The sequence below is a fragment of the Lottia gigantea genome, assembly GCF_000327385.1.
Source record: "Lottia gigantea unplaced genomic scaffold LOTGIsca_81, whole genome shotgun sequence".
NCBI lineage: Eukaryota > Metazoa > Mollusca > Gastropoda > Lottiidae > Lottia > Lottia gigantea.
The window spans coordinates 793866-817443 of NW_008710694.1; the positions used below are offsets into that span (position 1 = coordinate 793866).

Here is a 23578-nt window from a genome sequence, read left to right on the forward strand (position 1 = left end):
GGGAGGGTAAAGGGGTTTTCGAAATTTTTCTGTATCTGAAACGCCGATAGCACCGATTTGCTCCATTCTAATTGTCAATTAGACGTCATAAATAGCCCCAATACAAATAAAAAGCATCTTTTCGACAACTTAAAAGGCAAACTTTCAGAGAGTACTCATTCAATCTTCCTGGATACAATCTTCATCCTTTGAATATATTTCAGAAACTTAAGCGCCAGTATAACAAGCTCTGAAAATCATTTTCGTCTCATCCATTTAATGCCGAGGAGCAAACTGACCTCTATAAGGTACGAAGGAGGGAATTGTCTTCCAGAATATTCCTTTTAAATTATTCAGTATCTATTTACAAATATCACATAATCCAATTCGAATAGCCTGGTGTCTAGAGTGTCCTCGTTCGATCACATTTCCTAAATAGTCCACAAAAAGAACATACATATCAATCTGGACGGTTTCATTGAATGGATAATGATAGAACAAAAACATGGATGGATAGAATGTAACGTTGATGATGATCGTCTTATTTGAAGATATCATTAACACTGAGTTCTATTTCACTGTCACGTCGATCAGATGTTCTGATATATCTGGCATTTTTAGCGGCTTCCCATGCTGAATCTGGATCCGGAAGTGTCCATTTTGCTCTTAAAGATCCATCTGGGTTGTAATATTCCGGATTATAGTTCAGAGGTTGAGGAATGTCTTTAGCATGTTTGATAATTCGCTTAGGCAACACTCGCTCTACATTTTCTTCTTCTGCGTTAGTGACTGGCCTCGATTCTTCGTCTTCTTCCGGTTTGGTCCTCGAGGTTTCATTTTTCACAGGTGACGATGTTGAAGCCAATACGTGTCCATCTGAGGTCCTCCTTTGAGCTTGTAGTTGCTTAGAAGGTGGTTTTGATAAGGCTACAGTTCCATCTGAAACACGTCTTCTCTCAAGCTGCGATTTTGACGGAGCTGTTGATCCTGAAAGTCTACGAGTTACGTCTGATTTCACAGATTTCATATCGAGAGTAGCCAGTTGTGATAAATCCAAACTTTTATGACGACGTTTTGAAAGATTACTGTCGACACTTGATCTAGAAGTTTCTGAATCAACGTTCGAATAACAATCACTTGGTAGCTGGGTGATCACGTCTTGTTCCTCTGTAGACTCTACAGTAATCTGTACAGGTGAATTATTTACTGACGAAGGTGATAAGAGATTAACTAACACTGTATTATCAGTAAGTGACTGAATTTCTTCCCTTTCGTCACTTCGTACACTTTGTATACTTTGTATACTTGAACTATTGTAATTATTCAAATCAGTCGAATCATAATTGGACAATGAGTTTTGTTGTTGGGTAATATAAGTTGATTCACTATTGGTTGTTAAGTCATTAAATTGTCCTTTCTTAAACATTTCATTATTTTCTTTACTGTTCGAGTCACAATTTATTAACATAATAGACCGCATTAACTCACTCTCCGTGATATTGTCCTCGTGTAAGTATTCGTTTTGAAAGAAATTTAAAGGATCGACTCTTCCAATCTTTCGCTTCGGTGCTTTCTTTCCATGAAAGTATAACTTTGATTGTAGCCGCCTCGGTGATCCATTGAATACGTTATTGGGTCCCATACTACTCTTCCTTATTCTGTCCAGTTCACGTTTGATACGCCTCTGTTCCTTGGAAACAGCATCCATCTCTGTTTTAAGAGCAGAACGCATCCCATTTTTACTTTCGATTTCTATCTTCAACTTCCGATCTTCTCGTTTGTTTCTTTGCCGTGCTTCTTCTGCGTGTTTATACTGGGTATCATACCAAAACATCTTTAATAAACTTTCAGAATTTCTGATTTCAATGAAAATTCCTGAAATGATATGAATTCATGATGAATTTGAATTTGGATTTGAAACAGTGCGGTGGCGGCGCCAATGTGGGGTACAGGGGCTTTGTGGTTTGCACACCCAATTGTGCCAGAATGCACCAAATCAATTTATTTTTTGAGTCAGTCTGCCACCTTTTTGTACCCCCAGTTTCCACCGCCACTAAAACAGTACACTAGATCGCTTTATCAGTCTATAGTGAGGGCATAGTAGTTTTCATATTAACAATCAATAAGGATATATTACTGAGGATATATATATATATCACATTGTTTGTAAAAACTTTCTGAGGATATATAACACTGTTTGTAACAGTCTACTGAGAATATATTACACTGTGTGTAACAACCCTTTGAGGATATATGTCACTGTGTATAACAACCCTCTAAGGATATATGTCACTGTGTGTAACAACCCTCTGAGGATATATGTCACTGTGTGTAACAACCCTCTGAGGATATATGTCACTGTGTGTAACAACCCTCTGAGGATATATGTCACTGTGTGTAACAACCGTCTGAGGATATATGTCACTGTGTGTAACAACCCTCTGAGAATATATGTCACTGTGTGTAACAACCCTCTGAGGATATATGTCACTGTGTGTAACAACCCTCTGAGGATATATGTCACTGTGTGTAACAACCCTCTGAGGATATATGTCACTGTGTGTAACAACCCTCTGAGGATATATGTCACTGTGTGTAACAACTCTCTATGAATATATGTCACTGTGTGTAGCAACCTACAGAGAAATTATTACACTGTAACAACCTACTGAGAATGTATTACGCCGTTTGTAGCAACCTACTGAGAACATGTATAGTACCAATACACAGGCTGTACTACATAAAAAAATAAATCAAATTATTTATTAAACGAAAGTATATACGTTGTGATAAGATTAATAAATCACCTTTACTTTCACATTGTACGGGTACCATATTGAATACAGTGCACAAAAAGCCTTTATGGAATGTCCATGGACCCCCTTAAAGTTTACCTGTCCCCATATCAACATGTCTTATCAATACATCTATTATATGCATTATATTCACGACAGAATTATTTATGAAAATATTATCTTTACTCATAATAAAAGCTATGTGTACTGCTGTTGTTGTATTTCAATAAGGAGTATTAGTTATATTGCACTCATTCGTGGTCTGAGGTTAAAGGTCACACCAGATTAGAGCTATGTACAATTGGAACACGAAATTTAAAGCAAGATTAATAAAATCAATAATTCAATGACATATGCTCTTGTATGTTCACAGTACTCACACAAAATCTGCTGCAAGTTCGTACAACAATCGGAAACACAAATGTAAAATAAACTGGGAAATCAAGAAACATCGAAGAAACTATGCAAAGAACGTGTCCCAAAAGCACCAAAGAATGAGGGTTTTGTATTATTCTGAAATGTCACTTGTAAACCTGTAACAATATATATCAAATTTACCCGATTAATTCTATAAAATTACAAATTTCCCTTATTTTATGTAACAAAGTCGTGACTAACACTATGTTGTATCATAATAATGAGGATTATCATATGTAACAGACCTTCTTTTCTATCGACCTTTTTTTTAATTAACGTGTCTATTGTTTTCTAACAAAATTTCATCTTAGAATTTGGTAAAACAATACATGTTTGTTACAATTCATATGACACTTTAGACCAACGGGTTAAAGGGACTGATTCGCCATTTTGGAAGGTTGATTTGAATCTTGAAAATACATAAATAGTCGTCAGAAGTACTAGAAATGTACGAAAGTCACATAATTCCTTCAAAAATATGTCGACTTGACTTTTTATCTTTCAAATTTCATATTTCTGGCCACACATGGATTTGAAGGCTCAAATTTCGACATTGAGCTGTGAACACACTATTACAGATTGGCTAAGCTAAATAATTCCCGTTTCCGTGACTATGGTACGATTGGAGAAATGAATGACCCACCTGTCCTTTTAAATCACACAGGCCTACCTTTCAATGATAAATTCTAAAAAATATTCCAGATAAATCCAATGGGTCTGCTACCTGACCTGAAACCATTCCCAGTATAAAACAGATTTATATGGTTCTATTGTTTACTGATATCTTATCCTTTACATAATGTCAGGGAAAGTGGTCAAGACACCCTTGATGGTTTGATTTCCATTAATGAAAAACAAAGTCATTGATAACAGTCGGTAGCTTCTAAGGTAACAAAATATTGTGGTAATTTGAAACTTGGTTCAATATTCAACCTATGTATAGTGGAATTAATGATACTTAAATACAGGTCTTGAATACTAATGACTACCAGGTAGTATTAATCACCAACTTCACCTAATTTTACTCACATTTAACATAAAATAAAAATCAGTACAAGCAAAACAATTCCGTTACATAAAAATCTCAATTTATCTCAAGCAATAGATGTATAGCAGTGAACTCCTCAAACGAGAAGTACACTCAGGTGTTTCAAAACAATTAAGCATGATCTTTTTACATCATTGACAGAAGTGCTTATTTGTCATTCTACAACACAAGCCAACAACTTATATCAAGCCTTGTCCATAGTTTTGCCCCATTTAAAGAAAGTCTTTTCAATATTTGGCGCGTACATCAACTTTGATTGTATTTTCTTAACATGAAAACAAGGGGAATCCCAATCTAGTAAAATAATTGAAATAAAAAAAAAATTGGAATAATCAGAAATAATAAAAAAAAACTTACTTTCAATATGTTTATTCCGGTAATGTTAAAAAATCATAGTATATGTATGTCATATCCAGACTAATTCAAGACGGCCATTATAGTTAAACAATACGCGTATTAAATTACATTACATTTTAATCTCTTCTGACTTATGTTATTATAAATTATTATCCACGAAATTATTTATACATACAATATTAAAGGTATATCTTCTTCATTTATACCTCGTCAAGTATATAATTGGTATTTAGAAATTTCGGTATGTTTCAGCTTTTCAAGCAACGACAATCTGTGTATACAATCGGTCCAGCATAATTCTAGCCTTTCGAAAATATTGTCTTTGGCTCAAAATGTAATGTTATTTCTAGAAGATAAATTATAAAGGACTGTCATATCTATACGCTTACTTTTGATATTCCGTCATATAGCATGTATGTTTTTTGAATAAAATGTACATTTAATGAACTAATCTGCAACAATATCGTACAGTCTATACCGTGTACGTCATAATGTTATTATAATCATCAGTAGAACGATGTCTATCTATAATTCACGAATTAACAAATCAAATGAGACAATCTGTCTGGGAATGTACAACAAATCTTAAATATTTAGTTTGACATGTGGCTATGAACTTTCATTCTTTCATATAACCAGAATTTCAAACTTTATTTTTAGTTTCTTCAATAAAACGATTGGTATGCGGAAATTAAGCTTGTGAAATACTTTTCATAGCTCTCCTTATCAACCTCTTCGCCTGAGAACAGTTTCCAGGTTTCGTAAGTGCCACAGTCAGTGAAATATTGACTGTTAATCAAACAAAGGCATTGTGCAAACCAAGGTCATAAATTGTTTTATTTCGTTGAACAATCGCTTTAAAACAGGGTTTTTTAATTCATGATCGACAGAAAGACTAAAATAATATTAGTATAATGATATCACTATACGCCATTATCTGGTTGTCATAATTCATGTATATAATTTATATATATGTACTAAGCGATACAAACTTGATGCCCTTGGCAGATGATTTCAGGTGCAAAGAACAAAATCAATATACGTCAGATCAAAAAGTACTCACAAACTTCGGGATTCTACAGAGCTATACAAATATCACATAAAACAGGTCTATTTTCTATCAGCTTCAAATTAGTAGAGAATGTCTCATAAAAATACCAACCAAGACAAAGTGTTAATTCATGCGAATGTTTTTTATCGATGCAAATTCACATGTCAATTTATCAGTTCACATAACAATAATTGGTAACATTTAATTTACCAACAAGGTACGAAGACAATAGCTACAGTTTCTGAGAGAAATATCAGTAAAATCTGGAACTTACCACGTGTGTTCAAGAATTCCTATACTTACTGGATAATCAGACGGACCAACTTTAGTAACGTCAATTTATATGACGCTATTTATGACGTTTTCTTTGATGCTGTCCTTGAAACCCTATATGTTATTTTTCGGCGCACATTTCTTACAATAATTGAATTGAAGAAAACACCATAATAAATCCTAAACTGACGCATATCGCCATTCTCTTATCTGACCAAGGTTGTTTTTTACGACGAGTGACCACTGTCCATGTATCGACCATACAATACTGTTGATATTTTTATATAGTTAATTGACCATGGTAAATTGTTTGATCACAACAACCCTATCAAACTTCTACATTCACTTGAGGGAGGAACCATTGTAAGTGTCTTAGTAAGGATAGGTCACAAAGGGTCGTAAAGAGTACAGCGTTCATATTTACTAATTTTTATTATATTGCCGTCGGTTCGTCAACATTTCTTGTGAACACAATAGAGAATACAGTTTTAAACTGATTTTAATGAAATTTGGTGTGATGTATATTGATGAGATCTTGGTCAAGTTTAAATTTGAAGATTTTTCGATGAACGGTTTTCTAGTTTTTGTCCTTGACTAAGATAAAAATGTTTCAAAATTTGTTCATAAACACAATAGAAATTTTCATGAGCAATGAAATGAAATGAATGGATTTTTACGTCTTTTTATTTATATTAATGAGATCTTGGTCAAGTTTGAATTTTCAACGATTTTACTCTTAACAATTTTTTTCCCGTGATATTAGAGCTGTGTGATTTAATAATTTGATAAATTTGGTTTATTGATATTGATTTTAAAAAAATTGGTGGAATTACTCAGCATAATGGGGTCGTATCTACTTGATCAAACTGAATTTGTTTTATAAGGGTTAATCTAAAAACAAAATGTACTAATTGTTCAGCAGTTTAAATTTGTCTTAGTGACGGGCCTTATAACGGTGCAATATTGTTTGTTGAAACCTTCAGAATTAGACGGAGACTCATTTCCAATACGAACCTAAATAAAGGCCGAGTATAAAAGGTTTACGGAAAGGTATTGGCATTCTACAAATTAACGGCAAGATATTTTTGGTTTAAAATTTCAGATAAGTTTAAGGACACATTTGTCGAGATTTATGTCTTCTCATGCCTACTTAAAGAAGCTATTTTGTTACTGTGTTGCATTCAAAGGTTTGTTGCGAAGGTATCTACTACAATGAAACAGCTTCGAAGAAACGATTCACTGTCATACTTTGTTTTAGTCAAGACCTTACCTTTAACGTGTCGGTCAAACATTCGATTATTGTTCAAGTGTAAATGTTGTTATAATATAAGACGAGGCTTAATAAACGATATGACTTGTTCAAACCCTTTGGCTTCGGCACAATAGACCACAAGATTGTTTTAGCAACTTCAGACCTCTTCATTCATCGGTAGTGTCACAAGCAAAATCTATAGTCGCTTTCAGCAAGTCAGATTCAAAAGAGGTATGCATTAAGTAAGTCCGATAACTAGCCTAATAGTGCAGAATGGCATAATTTACAACAAGACAAATAAATTCAATATATTTATTTGGCGATCGGGGACTACACATACAAAATACATAAAATGAACATAAACAGTAAATGAGGAAACTGGTGTTGACTTGGCTAAATCGGTACAGAGAGACCAGACTTGCACACAACTGGCAGTTTCTTGGATTGAATGCTCGAAGAGCTTGTGTTTGCAAAGTTCTCAAAGAGAAGAAAGTTAGTAGAGCCGTCGTGAGTGACTGAGCTCGAAGAGTTAGTGTTAGCGACTGAAACTAACTGTCCAAGTTCTGGAAGAAGCTTGGATGAATCTGCTTTAGAACAAATGAAATAACATTAATGACTGTAACAATCTATAAGCAAAAGATAAAATAATGAAAAACCCCAGACTACTTTGGGGTAAGTTATTCAGAATGTAAATAATGAATAAGAAATTGCCAAACAAACAAATATGATAAGAATAGGATTTGTGTAGTCCCCAAAGTAATTATACAGGTACCCTGAAGCTGCGGAGAGACACGTAGGGCACTCGAATAATATGTTAATAGTATTTATGACATATTTTCAACAATTGTCAATTCTAGTCGATTAAAACATTTTAAAAAGCAACAATGACAAAAGTATTCAACACAAGTCTGAATTTGGTCAAATTCCAACACGTTTGTGACTTGAGACTATAATTTCAATGCTTTGATTAAACATGCATTGTAAAAATAACAGCAAAAAGCATGGGTACAGTACTAAACATATATTAATAAGTCAAACACTTACCGACTGGCAGAAATAAAATTTCTAATCTATCAATATAATAACAATGAAGCGGAGAGTTCGTCTAACTGTTCTGTTCCATCGTGGACATGAAACATTTACATTAGACCATATTGTTAACGGTTAATTAAACCTCAAAGTAAAGATTAATTAGGTCAAACCATAATTGACTTAACAAGATCAAGGTGATACGAGGGTGCACTGAATGAGAACTGGATTAGGATAAGGATTAAGATTAGGATTAGTACGACGAGCGTAAGTGTGGTACTCTTGACCTGTTCGGCTCTAATTGATAGTGGTTTAGTATCTGTGTTTAGAAACAAGATAATTTTTTCTAAGAAAAAGAAAAGATTTTTAACCTATTTCCCTAATATGAAATATAGATATTTCGGAAGATGAACAAGTCAATTTAACTAAAAGAACCTACAAAACTCGATTATTACAATTTTATTAACAGCAAGTGTAAATTATACTCGATTTTTATTATCAGAAATGTAAATTATACTCGATATTTTACAATATTATTAACAAGTGTAAATTATACTCGATTTTTATTATCAACAAGTGTAAATTATATTCGTTTTTTATTATCAGAAATGTAAATTATACTCGATATTATTAACAAGTGTAAATTATACTCGATTTTTATTATCAGAAATGTAAATTATACTCGATATTTTACAATATTATTAACAAGTGTAAATTATACTCGATATTTTACAATTTTATTAACAACTATTGTAAATTATACTCGATTTTTATTATCAGAAATGTAAATTATACTCGATATTTTACAATATTATTAACAAGTGTAAATTATACTCGATTTTTATTATCAACAAGTGTAAATTATACTCGATTTTTATTATCAGAAATGTAAATTATACTCGATATTTTACAATTTTATTAACAACTAGTGTAAATTATACTCGATTTTTATTATCAGAAATGTAAATTATACTCGTTATTTTTTAATATATTTTAACAAGTGTAAATTATACTCGATATTTTACAATTTTATTAACAACTAGTGTAAATTATACTCGATTTTTATTATCAGAAATGTAAATTATACTCGATATTTTACAATTTTATTAACAACTAGTGTAATTATACTCGATTTTTATTATCAACAAGTGTAAATTATACTAGATTTTTATTATCAGAAATGTAAATTATACTCGATATTTTACAATTTTATTAACAACTAGTGTAAATTATACTCGATTTTTATTATCAACAAGTGTAAATTATACTCGATTTTTATTATCAGAAATGTAAATTATACTCGATATTTTACAATTTTATTAACAGCAAGTGTAAATTTTACTCGATATTTTACAATTTTATTAACAACGAGTGTAAATTATACTCGATTTTTATTATCAACAAGTGTAAATTATACTCGATTTTTATTATCAACAAGTGTAAATTATACTAGATTTTTATTATCAGAAATGTAAATTATACTCGATATTTTACAATTTTATTAACAGCAAGTGTAAATTATACTCGAATTTTTACAATATTATTAACAACAAGTGTAAATTTTACTCGAATTTTGCAATTTTATTAACAACTAATGTAAATTATTTTCGATTTTTATTATTAACAAGTGTAAATTATACTCGATTTTTATTATCAGAAATGTAAATTCTACTCGAATTTTTACAATATTATTAACAACAAGTGTAAATTTTACTCGAATTTTGCAATTTTATTAACAAGTGTAAATTATTTTCGATTTTTATTATTAACAAGTGTAAATTATACTCGATTTTTATCATTAACAAGTGTAAATTATTCTCGATTTTTATTATCAACAAGTGTAAATTATACTCGATTTTTATTATCAACAAGTGTAAATTATACTCGATATTTTACAATTTTATTAACAACTAGTGTAAATTATTCTCGAATTTTCATATCAGAAATGTAAATTATACTTGATTTTCATATCAGAAATGTAAATTATACTTGATTTTTATTATCAGAAATGTAAATTATACTAGATTTCTATTGTCAGAAATGTAAATTATACTCGATTTTTTACAATTTCATTATCAACAAATGTAAATTATACTCTCATTGGTGAAACAAAAATCAAAGAACACGATTCAATGGCCATAGATTCGATATAAATCATAATCTTGACAAATCTGTTGCTAAACATTTTAACCAGTCAGATCACACTATAAATAATGCCCGAATTACACCTATTGAAAAATTTCATGAACAATACAAAATATCCCAACAAGAACCTACAAAATTTCTGGATAAACAAATTGAAAACGATACAGCCAAATGGTCTTAATGTCCAAGTGTATTATCAATAGAACTTCAATATCAATATATTATGTAATTTAATACTCTCTCTTTAGTTCATGAATAATAATTTCATCACGTTGATGTAACTGAATTTTCACCTTGGCCTGTGCTTTCGTAACTTCAATTTTATGTTGTTGTTATCCACTCTAAGATAAGATAGTGTTATATATAACTATATAGTGTGTATCCATAATTACAAACATGCCATACAGCAACATAATTATATTTACATAGAAATCATAGAAATCTACTCTCATCGTTCGTTGTATAAGGATCTTATCTTACCTGACCACATAGCTTTTGAAAGCTAGTATTAGAATACAAAAATAGTTTTACCACTTGATGGGAGGTAACTCAATATTTAACAATATAAGACAACACTAGAGGATTTCCTCGTGCCGAAAAGAATTTTAACACTAAAGACCCTGCTGGATTAAGGGAATCGTGGAGCCCATTCAGGAGGATATGGTATATAATGATCTTCTAACTTTGAAATTAAAATAGGGTTACCGTTTTCCTCAAATTGTTGTGTAGTGACATTCAATTTTGTCCCGTGAAAAAGGGTTCACGAGAAGTTTAGACAAATTGTCAATGTGCCCATGTGCACAATCAAAGGGATATATGCGCCATTTTTTGATCAATCATACATTGGTCTCAGAAATGGGAGTTTTTAATCTTGGCCCTTTAAAGAAGTAAATATATTTGCGGGAATAAAAATTTTAGCATTTTTTTTAAATGAAATCTCTTGATTCAAAAGCTGTGAATTATTTTAAGATATCTGATATCTATGTCAATATTATGTTAAAATATTATGGACTTAGCTCGAGTATTTTAAATAATCCAAGAATGAATAGGTATTAGGGGATGAATAGCGACACCGGGCCGACACTAGGAAGCAAAGGCACAGGCATCAGAGTGTTTCTAACCTCGAGGGCCTGAAATGGATATAGTTATCGTGTGTCTGATCCATTCAATATAGGTACGTAGTAGAGCTCAAACATTTACTCAAATAACCATGCAAGGTGTAGGTGACATTTTGTTAAATACATATATACACGTATTGCTAATTTTGCGAATTAAATGCAAGATTTAAACCTATTTGAAGAAAAGATAGCTGGCTATATAAATAGAGTTATATGCCCCTATGATTGGCTGAATGAGAAGTATAAAAGCGTATTGTGTTGTAGTTGTATCGTGTGTATTTACCTTCTATCGATTAGTGTCAACTCCTAGTTTTCAACAAGTGTGACTAGTGAACGACTCAAAACGGACATAAACCACGTTACCACTAACATTGGACGCATGTTGTATACATAAAGTTACTGCAAGATATTGGTCAACTTGGCATAACACAACTTCATATTAAATCAACAGTCAGTGTACGTGGACGACACGGTATTCGGATGTTAAGGTGTGAAAGAATGTGAAAGCTAACGGTCGGTTTCAGTCTATAATACTGTTTATTTGAACGCGAAATTTGATTTTTCACAACTATGTTTGGGAGGAAGAAAGATCGAGCGAAAATTTCGGACAAAGATCCAGTGTTCAATGCCCGTTTTATCGGAAGTACGGAAACGTTCATGGCTAGTGGGAAAGGATGCACCCTGACACCAGTACAAACACTGTGGGATAATGCCGGTGAGGAGAAACACATGAAAAAAGTTTTGGTGGTGTTAGGTAAAACCGGAATGTTGGTGAAATTCGTGGATAAAAAGGAACCCAATATCCCGTTTCCTATAGAGAATATATCATTTTGTAATGCTGATAAAATTGTTAATGACAGAATATTCTGTTGGATCAGTCGCGATCCCAGTTCTAAAAAATTACAATGTTATGCTGTATTGTGTGGTAGTAAGGAACGAGCTCAAGCCATGGCACTAGTTCTATCTCGAGCTTTTCAAATTGCTTATAAAGACTGGAAATCAGATCGGGATCGAGAAGAAAGACAAAAACATTCCAAACTTCACGAATCTGAAAGTGAATCGTCCACTCCTAATAGAAGTCCCATCAATCAACTTTCTAAGTCGGGAAACGGTGTAGATTCTAATGGAAACAATCACGATAGGAAACTTTCCCATGACAGTAATTCCTCAGGTTCGGGATTTGCTAGTAGCACCATATTAGATCCCGAGCTAGAAGAGGCTATAGATCAAAACTCGAAAGTCCATGATGAAATATTTGAAGCGGAAGATGAAAGAGAGTAATAGTAGGTAACTTCTAGTCGAGGGACAGCAGTTCAATCAATATGCATAAATATTTGATAAATTCTATTGTATATAATGTATATGTAACCTAAATTATACTAGTGAAGTTTGTTATTATTTACCAGCAGGTAAAAGACTATGGACTCGTACTTAGAGCATGGTTTGAATAAACGGAAGTTATCAATCAATTATCTGCTACTTGTATGATTAGAGTCAATATTTTAAATTGTTAATAAATTCAGCTAGAGTGAAACATCATTGACAATAACTGATTCACTATGTTCATTGTATGTCCCTGTAAAAACTGTTCTTTGTACAGAGGATTACCACCAGCAAAACCATATTGTCAATTCTAGAATATTTCAGTAGATAACACATGTGGAACGATCTGAACATTTAAAACATACAAGGTTAACAATGTTGACATTCACCCGGTGGCAATGCTAGACCCTCTGGTTTTAAACCAAATTTGTTGAAGAATTTTTGATAAATTTCAACATTTGATCAGGAGAAATCGACGTGTCAATAAACAAAAAATGAACATAATTGATAGTACACAATGACAGAGGCAAGATATTTGAGTCGGTTTCACTTCCCTCATTCAACACCAGCCGATTTTCTCACAATGTTTCATTGATTTCAATTATTTGAATCATTTCCAAGAGCTATTTTGTGAGGCTAGAAAATACATTCATGTTATGGATTATATTCTATTATATTGTACAAAATAAATCCTATTATTCTGTTATATAAGATGACTTTTATTGCCACCTTATTGTATAGGGTTTTTAAAGGGATCTCAAGAAGTAACTGGGTGTTTCCTTATTCTTACATTGTCATGGGGTGAAAGGAAAACTGGAAGATCGAAGTGTGATCGTTTGCATCAATGAGCATTTTTTTTTATATCTAATATCGATCTCACACCTTTGTCCAGTTAGGCTTATTACATCGAAAAACATCGTTCAATATTATCAATATGTTTAGTAGTATAATTTTTGGTGGTTTTGTAAGTTATACTAAACATTATCACCAATCAATATCACAAACACTTTTATATCTCTCTACCCTATTGAAAACTCACACTGAGCCAATATGCTTAAATTTAAAGAAATAGAATAAAAAATATATTTGTAAGTTTCTCGGGTTACTGTTCAATATCACAATATGTCACCGAATATTGACTTATTGAAAAATAAATTGAAACGATATAGTGTTTTGTGTGTGTGTTTTTTTTTTTTTTTTTGTTATTTTCATTTATGAGATCAATGCCTTGTTATTTGTACTTGGCTGATTTCTACTTATAATATGGTACATGGGCATTTATTCAAAATTGTGTATCCTTCACAGTTTATGAATTTAAACATAAGAAGTGATAATTTTTGGGTTGTAGTTGAATGATGGTTACATCCAATGTTTTTTGAGGGGTTGATGAGGTGTTTACTAGTTCAGCAGAAGATTTCTGGACAATCATAAATGAAGTCGTTCTGGTTATTCAGTTATGCTAAATTCTCCGACATGAAGAAAATTGCAGGGGAAACCAGAGAGAAAATCATGTGTAAGATGTATAGGAAATGAAATGAATGGAGTTTTACGTCCTACTTTTCTGCAAAGGGTGTATTGCCAGTATTGGAGGAAGAGGGTAATGCATTCGATCAAAGATCCTGAAAGGGGTAATCGAAAGAAAAAGGTTGAAAATCCCTGTTGAATTAACTAGAAGGCTGACGATCAGATTTAACGTTGAGAACTGAATTAGATTCGTCTATCATTAGAAATATATATCTAGAGTATAAATCAAGGTCAAAACTTGGAATTAGTCAATAAATCTATTAATTATTTAAGAGAATAGGCGTAATGAGCTTTCATACAAATCATTAACTTTATACCACTGAGTTCGTATTCATTAATGGTAAGATTATACATTTCTAAAAACTAATCTGAATAGATTTCTACCAACAAATTATTTTAATAACAACTATAATGTGGTTTGCTTCCAAAACCATTCTTGCAAAACTTTCGACTTAGAGTGACATACCGATCAATATTTGAATCATATACAACTCGCGATCGTTTGACTTATCATATAATATTCCACATGTTGTAACTTCAAGAATTATCTTTATATTCGAATTATATGTGGGTGAGGTAGTAGTTGTTTGTGCAAAATATTCCGGACGTTGTTAATTATTTCTTTAGAATAGGTGTTGTTCAAATCCGCATTCTCAACTTTTTGTTCTGGGTATATATTAAGCGCCACCAGATTTTGAACCATTGTTTCGCAAATGAATGCAATTCACAATCATACTTGATAACAGAGATATATATATTGGGGCCTAATGTTGAAAACAATATGTATTCGTGAAAAAATCAACAACAGGAAGTGGATGATCGTACATTGCATTTGGGGCTCTAAAGACAATATAAAGTATCTGTTTTTCATCAATCTTTGAATGTCCTGTTGAGGAATTTGCAATGCTGCATCCAACTCTGTTACAGTTTGCACAGGAGGGTGTCTACGGCGTACCAGAATATACTGAATTAAAGTTAGTTGCGCTTAACATTTTGTTCTACGTATATTATGAAATCGTTACCACTAATGTTCCCAAACTTTAGTTTCATATAATCCACCTGCACCTTGCAAAAGTGTTACACCTATGAAATTTCTATTTATGACATGTCATAATCCCATGACGGATTAATTTATTTGATTTACATTAACATTTAGTATAATTATGCAAATGAATGGGATTGACTCGTGTTGTTTTATGAATGAGCTGCAATAAAAATAGAATTTAGTGCAATTAACAAGAGATTATTGTCATACCACCCTGTAGATTTGAATATTAAAGTGTCAAGAGATGACATGTTGACTAGAATTTTAATGACTTCAACAATGAATGAAATAAATTTGTCCATTATTTACTGTAGTCGTCAGTATATCATGCCATTGTTTATAGTGATATTGATATATAACTTGGTCAATATTTGATCCGATATAAACTGTTTGACACTCTGACTTAATAAAGTCACCCATAATAAACTTGACGTAGAATATATCACACAGTACTTTAAAAATATGGTTGAAGTTTTCCGAACAAATTGCTGAAGATTTCCAAACAAATTTCGGAGATTTCCATCAAGTGCTTGAGGATTTTAACAATAATTGAAAATTTCCAATGACATTGACTCCTTTTTCGATTTCCAAATGTTAAGGGTTCTTTAATGAGCACACAGGGCTTCGATTATGCCAGATCAGCTACTCCGACCGGCATCACTGCCAAGCAGTATCGGGTAGTAATAAAAACATGAACTGAAACCTTAGTTGATCGAGATATTTCTCTATGTATGTACTAGATATATTGAAATAATGAGTTTGTAACTAATTATAGTTTAATATAAAATCGCACCTGTTACATTACATTTTATAATTTTCACAATCGATATCTTGTTTATCATGTGCTAGAATAGTTTAAAGATCTAACTGGAAGATGTAGAAATAGATATGTAGTTTATCTTGTACCTGAATAGTTTAAAGATCTCACTGGAAGATGTAGAAATAGATATATAATTTATCTTGTACCAGAATAGTTTAAAGATCTCACTGGAAGATGTAGAAATAGATATATAATTTATCTTGTACCAGAATAGTTTAAAGATCTCACTGGAAGATGTAGAAATAGATATATAGTTTATCGTGTACCTGAATAGTTTAAAGATCTCACTGGAAGATGTAGAAATAGATATATAATTTATCTTGTACCTGAATAGTTTAAAGATCTCACTGGAAGATGTAGAAATAGATATGCAGTTTATCTTGTGCTAGGATAGTTTAAAGATCTCACTGGACGATGTAGAAATAGATATATAGTTTATCTTGTACTAGAATAGTTTAAAGATCTCGCTGGAAGATGTAGAAATAGATATGTAGTTTATCTTGTACCAGAATAGTTTAAAGATCTAACTGGAAGATGTAGAAATAGATATATAGTTTATCTTGTACCAGAATAGTTTAAAGATCTAACTGGAAGATGTAGAAATAGATATATAGTTTATCTTGTACCTGAATAGTTTAAAGATCTCACTGGAAGATGCAGAAATAGATATATAGTTTATCTTGTACCTGAATAGTTTAAAGATCTCACTGAAAGATGCAGAAATAGATATATAGTTTATCTTGTACCTGAATAGTTTAAAGATCTCACTGGAAGATGTAGAAATAGATATATAGTTTATCATGTACTAGAATAGTTTAAAGATCTCACTGGAAGATGTAGAAATAGATATGTAGTTTATCTTGTACCTGAATAGTTTAAAGATCTCTATGGAAGATGTAGAAATAGATATATAGTTTATCTTGTAACCGAATAGTTTAAAGATCTCACTGGAAGATGTAGAAATAGATATATAGTTTATCTTGTACTAGAATAGTTTAAAGATCTCACTGGAAGATGTAGAAATAGATATATAGTTTATCATGTACTAGAATAGTTTAAAGATCTCACTGGAAGATGTAGAAATAGATATGTAGTTTATCTTGTACCAGAATAGTTTAAAGATCTCTATGGAAGATGTAGAAATAGATATATAGTTTATCTTGTACCTGAATAGTTTAAAGATCTCACTGGAAGATGTAGAAATAGATATGTAGTTTATCTTGTACCTGAATAGTTTAAAGATCTCTATGGAAGATGTAGAAATAGATATATAGTTTATCCTGTACCTGAATAGTTTAAAGATCTCACTGGAAGATGTAGAAATAGATATATAGTTTATCTTGTACCTGAATAGTTTAAAGATCTCACTGGAAGATGGAGAAATAGATATATAGTTTAACTTTTAACAGAATAGAATTGTTCAATAGAATTGTTTTGCTTGTATGGATGTTTTATTAAAAATCTCACTAAGAGTTAAAGATGTCTATTGTCGAATTATGCACATTAGAAAATATACGTGTGTTAAGGATGCATATGATAAAGACATTGTCAAAGGCCAGAAATTAACAGAAATGGCGTTTTACGTCCTAATGTATTAGGCTAATAAGGATTGGAAATGCCATATAGTGTACACTGAGGAATATACTGCTAGGAGGGTGGCATTAACCTACTCTTTTCCAGAAGCCGAGGTAGATACATTGAAGTAATGAGAATCGTTCCCGGTAAGAATATTAAACTCACGATTCACACGCACCTGTAATAATGAGCTGCTGTAAGCCAATCTCATCCCAAGGTTAAAACGACCTTTTACATGCTTTATTATATCCCACTGTTTTGTCTAATTGCATTTCCATGTTCTGAGAACGGTTTTACGTAATATGATAACTATCTTAAAATTCCGTATCAAACTCATTTCCTTAAACATCAATATTAAAATGTCACTTTCCAGAAAAAGAAAAATCAATGCAATTTATTCTGTCAACAAATGCAGGATATTATGGAACCGTTGTGACATGATCACTGACAAGCTGAACAGAAAAGAGGCATTAGTCCATTTGGCCCCATTCCAAAGAAATATTTTATTATATTTTATATTAATACTCTAAATTAAAACACAGAAATTGCCTTATGTAATTTCTGAAAGAACTTGTATTTGGGTCATATTACACTATTCCCAGATAAATTTCCTTCTTCCCTAAACCGATTAAAATTAAACAAAAGACAGCAAAGCGACCAAAAGAGTTAAATAAATATTGAATTGAATAGATCAGTAGATGGATGTATGTTTTATTATTCTAACTTGATTATTACGAGTGTTTGTACAGACAGACAATGTAACCAACGCCTACAATAATATAAAGGCCTCGTCACATATAATTTGGAGTAGTTTATATCTAAGTTTTAAAAGACGATGTTAAAACATCTACAAATCAATTCTGAATTGTAAAAATATCAAACTATGAAGTAGATTAAACTCAGGAGAGAAGCTAAAAAAAAGCTGGTAAAAATCGCATTTTCAGTTGAAAGTCGAATACCCTGAATCGTGGTTTCAACAAACTACAAATTTCAAATAACAACATCACGTTTTCAAGACGGAATCAATTCACTAAGTAAATAAAGAACAATTCTAGACGAATATTGAGTTGTTAGTTAAATTGAATTTTTGATGTTTAAACCTTGGTTACATTGATTGACAACAGATCGCCCCCCGGTCACAGTTAAGGCTTTCTCCGATGGAACATGGAACAAAGAGTGACCACTGTCAAGGCATAATTTCGCTCTTTACACACTGCATGACGATGCCCATAATCATCATTGAAATAAGTTGTTGGCCTATGAGATAAATTTATTCCCGAAATATCCTGAAAATGGCTTGGGTTGTTGGACATTTTGAAGATCATGTGACGCCCGGTAGTCTTCAGTCAACGGATTCAACTCCTGATACAAATTCTGAAGTCATTTGAACAGACTCTTAGGTCATTTAACAGATACGGCATCTGGAAGACTTTGAAACAGATATAAGCTCTGAAAGTCAGTTGAATAGATACAGACCCTGAAAGTCAGTTGAACAGATACAGGCTCTGAAAGTCAGTTGAATAGATACAGGCTCTGAAAGTCAGTTGAATAGATACAGGCCCTGAAAGTCAGTTGAACAGATACAGGCTCTGAAAGTCAGTTGAAAAGATACAGGCCGTGAAAGCCAGTTGAAAAGATACAGGCCCTGAAAGCCAGTTGAAAAGATACAGGCCCTGAAAGCCAGTTGAACAGATACAGGCTCTGAAAGTCAGTTGAACAGATACAGGCTCTGACAGTTAGTTAAACAGATAAGGCTCTGATAAGTTACTTGAAAAGATACAGGCTCTGAAAGTCAGTTGAATAGATACAGGCTCTGAAAGTCAGTTGAATAGATACAGGTTCTGAAAGTCAGTTGAATAGATACAGGTTCTGAAAGTCAGTTGAATAGATACAGGCTCTGAAAGTCAGCTGAATAGATACAGGTTCTGAAAGTCAGTTGAACAGATATAGGCTCAAAGTCAGTCGAACAGATACAAGCTCTGACAGTCAGTTGAAAAGATACAGGCCCTGAAAGTCAGTTGAAAAGATATAGGCCCTGAAAGTCAGTTGAACAGATGGAGGCCCTGAAAGTCAGTTGAACAGATGGAGGCCCTGAAAGTCAGTTGAACAGATACAGACCCTGAAAGTCAGTTGAACAGATACAGGCTCTGAAAATCAATTGAACAGATATAGGCTCCGGGATCATTTAACCGCTTCTAGAAGACTTTGGAACAGATACAGGCCCTGAAAGTCAGTTGAACAGATACAACCTCTGAAAATCAGATACAAGTTTTGAGTATCAATTAAAAAGGTTCAACCTGTAATAGTCGCTTGAATAAAAGAGTCAACCTGTAACACATTCTTAAACAATAACTAATAATATTAGAATATTTCAGTAACATACAGAAATTGATATTTAAACTGAATCATTTATTTATATATTGTATATATTATGTTTATTTACACTAAGAAATAAGACAATGGAGGTCGTCAAACCATAACTAACACGACTGTCCACTGAGTACAATAATTCGATTGTCCAGATTCTGACTGTTATTGACTCCTCAAATAATTTCAGGTATATTTAACTTTTGACCTCTCCTACATAATAAATATATTTACTAGTACAAACCACTATAACAAATAACAACACAGTTGTGGTGATGGTTGTGGTCAACTCGTGAATAGAAAGCAGAAAGTGAATATCGTTGAAATGATCGTAATCGGCTGATGAAATTGCAACATGGTCAGTGCTACCGAAAGTCACCCCTGGTGTCGACTTTCAACCCCATTCACAAACTGTGTGATAACAGTGCTTTAATAATCTAAGCTGGTAGGAGTTATCTACCCTAAAATCAATATTAGAATCATATCGATGCCATATATTCTAATGACATACGAAGTGAAATAATAAAGGATGAATCTGTGTTTGTTGCTATGACAATGTATAAAAATGACTTTTTAATCATCATTAATGTATCGATATAGATGTGCTTTTAAGGAAGAAGTATTCAAATATTAGGTATATTAAAACAATGTAAAAATATTGGTGAAAATATTCTTAAAATATGCTTTTTAATTCAAAATACAACATAGAAAAAATCTTAGATTTTTCATTCCTTTACCTTTTCCAACTACTGTCTATCTATCTATCCATGAATGAATGAATGGAGTAGTTAGAAATACGAAGGAAGGGAGTATTGTTACACTAGATGAATTTGTGACAGACTAGAGTCAGTCCTTGGATGTTCCTTAATACGACAATGATAAAGATAAATCCTTGATACCAATATATTTAGTTTGTCTTGTAGAAAGGAGTTAATTTGAATGCTAAAATAAGGGTTTTCTGTAACTGAGGCTGAATGTCTCCAAGAAACAGGCTTTAAACATCAGATGGTCAAGTGTATAGTGACTTTTATAATGTATTTTTAATACAGTGGCAGCTATTATTGTTCCAGCTGCCATATTAATGATGATTTTTAATATTGTATTATAGTGTGTAACCAAATGAAGGGAAGACATAAACCAAGTTGTCAGTCCTGTCTAGACCATTTCAGAAATATAGATCAAAACCTCTAAAACAACTTGGTGATAATATTTCAACTTTTGGACACGAATACAGTGGGATTAGATGAGGTCAACTGGGATTTGAAGTAGCTCAACTTTCAAGAATACGTCCAAGGTAGGAGAACCATAAGGGAGGTGTACAGCTTTCAGGACCACGTCCTAGGTAGTGGAACCAATTGCTAACCAGCAATAGATATACGATGTTTCTTACTTTAAAGATCAAGGCCAGGAGGTCTTGTTGACCATCTCTAATTACCAAGACCCGGAGCTTGTTGACTTAGCTCCTATGCCTCTTTTGGGGCTTTATTATTGTTATTTATGATCCTTATAGACTCTCCTAGATATCGTGAACTCAGTGGTCCACACACCTGCCTGGTTTAATCTCAACCAGAATCTACTTTCTTCCCTTCAGTGATCATTGATCACAAGTAATAATTTGGTTACATTTATTTCTAAAACTTTGTTCATCAGTATTGTAACTAATCTCAAAGATTAGTATTTTTAATTGATAAAAAGGGTAGTACAATGATTTCACCTCGAGTCAAATGTCAACTACATCTTAACCTATCCAGTCTTAATGATATGAGCTTAGATATATTCAACACAATAACTTAAAACTCCATTTTAAACTTTAAAAAAGAAACATAATATCGATAACATTTTTAATGAGGTGGTCTAATTATGGTCAATTACAAATATTTTTAAGCTTTGTTTTAGATGAAACTTCATTCGTAAATGAATTTGATTATTCTGGTTTTTTTTCACTTTGTCGTTAGAAGAATTGTATAATATGGTAGGGTAGGGTATGACAGTTGGAGCCGAGGGATTTGGAGCTAAAATATCAAATGTCAAGTGATGAAAGCCGACACCGGGTTGACTTTCGGAAGCACTGGCACAATAAAGTCACCTCTACTTTTTTTTTTGTTTTTTTGACTTTCAGATATGTTTTGACAGACAAGCAGATCACGGCTATATGTTTGTGGACACAAACCAAAACATTGATATGTCTCTTTTCATTGGTTTTCCACGTAAATTCCTTGTTTTTATTATCAACACAAAGTTATTTTACAGGCTTACTATTTTGAAGTGGATATTCCACTTCTTTCAAATATTATCAGTAAAAATCGATTACCCGTTGAACGTGCGAAGACAGTGGTCTATAAAAAAAATTTAAACACAAAAAATACAAAAAATTAATATATTTTTAATCCCAAACAACCTTCAAAAAACATTCTGAACACTCCTAACCACTTCAACTTGGAAACCTTACCATTAAACTAGGAACTAACTTCAAATAAGCGACATGAAATCAACTGAGAAACTAAGTAAATGGGAGATAACCACCTTGAAATTATTTTCTTTACTTGAATCATACAATGCTCGGGTCTCATGATAAATATTGAATGTCCTGAATGAAAATAAGTGTCTGAAATTACGATCTTCAATTATCACAAAATGTTTATATTGGGAAAAACCATTTGAGTGACATACTTTATATGTTATTTATAGCGTAAGACTTCATATTATGTGGACAGAAACAGAGGAAGACGTAATAAAACGACTAGACAGATATTTATGAAGCTGTCAGGAAGAATAAAAAGCAATGTCAACTCTGAAAGGGACTGAGCTGACAAACCTAGTCATAGGATATCATCAATTAATGCGATAAGCATATCATTATGACAACTTCAAATATTTGGTTACTTTTTATTCTTATTTAAATTACTTTTATTTGAACATTTAAGTAAGATATAGAAACATTTATTGATAGATCAAAGCAAATTTAAATATTTAATTGAAGATATCAAAAACAAAAATGTCGTTTGAGTAAATAGACATATACAATACTGTTTTGTGAAAAAATAGTTCATGCCAGGTGGTCGAATTTTACTGTTAGTCTGTTACACCAATTTTACAATAATATTAAGATAATTTTTAAGGAATATAACCAGAAAAGGGCAATACTGTGTATAATGTATAGTGTTTGGTATATGTATTTGTATAATGTATAGTGTTTGGTATATGTATCTGTATAATGTATTGTGTTTGGTATAATGTATTTGTATAATGTATAATGTTTGGTATATGTATTTGTATAATGTATAGTGTTTGGTATATGTATTTGTATAATGTATAGTGTTTGGTATATGTATTTGTATAATGTATAATGTTTGGTATATGTATTTGTATAATGTATAGTGTTTGGTATATGTATTTGTATAATGTATAGTGTTTGGTATATGTATTTGTATAATGTATAATGTTTGGTATATGTATTGTA

At 32.0% G+C, this 23578-nt stretch overlaps 2 protein-coding genes across 2 annotated transcripts; one reads left to right on the forward strand and one right to left on the reverse strand.

Annotated features, from left to right (window-relative positions):
• Window positions 1-330: 330 nt before the first annotated feature.
• LOTGIDRAFT_236434 (hypothetical protein) lies at window positions 331-2883 on the reverse strand (the record flags this gene model as incomplete). The annotated part of the gene is made up of 2 exons (XM_009067313.1): window positions 331-1854; window positions 2874-2883. 2 exons carry the CDS (start codon window positions 2881-2883, stop codon window positions 521-523), a joined length of 1344 nt encoding a protein of 447 aa, XP_009065561.1. The 3' UTR covers window positions 331-520.
• An 8879-nt stretch (window positions 2884-11762) lies between these two features.
• Window positions 11763-13495, forward strand: LOTGIDRAFT_236435 (hypothetical protein). Its single transcript, XM_009067314.1, has one exon. The coding sequence runs from the start codon at window positions 12035-12037 to the stop codon at window positions 12743-12745; it is 711 nt and encodes a 236-aa protein (XP_009065562.1). The 5' UTR covers window positions 11763-12034; the 3' UTR covers window positions 12746-13495.
• Window positions 13496-23578: the final 10083 nt, after the last annotated feature.

Excerpts from the sequence above, each read along its gene's own strand:
- LOTGIDRAFT_236435 (XM_009067314.1), top strand. The coding sequence starts at position 12,035 with ATGTTTGGGAGGAAGAAAGATCGAGCGAAAATTTCGGACAAAGATCCA.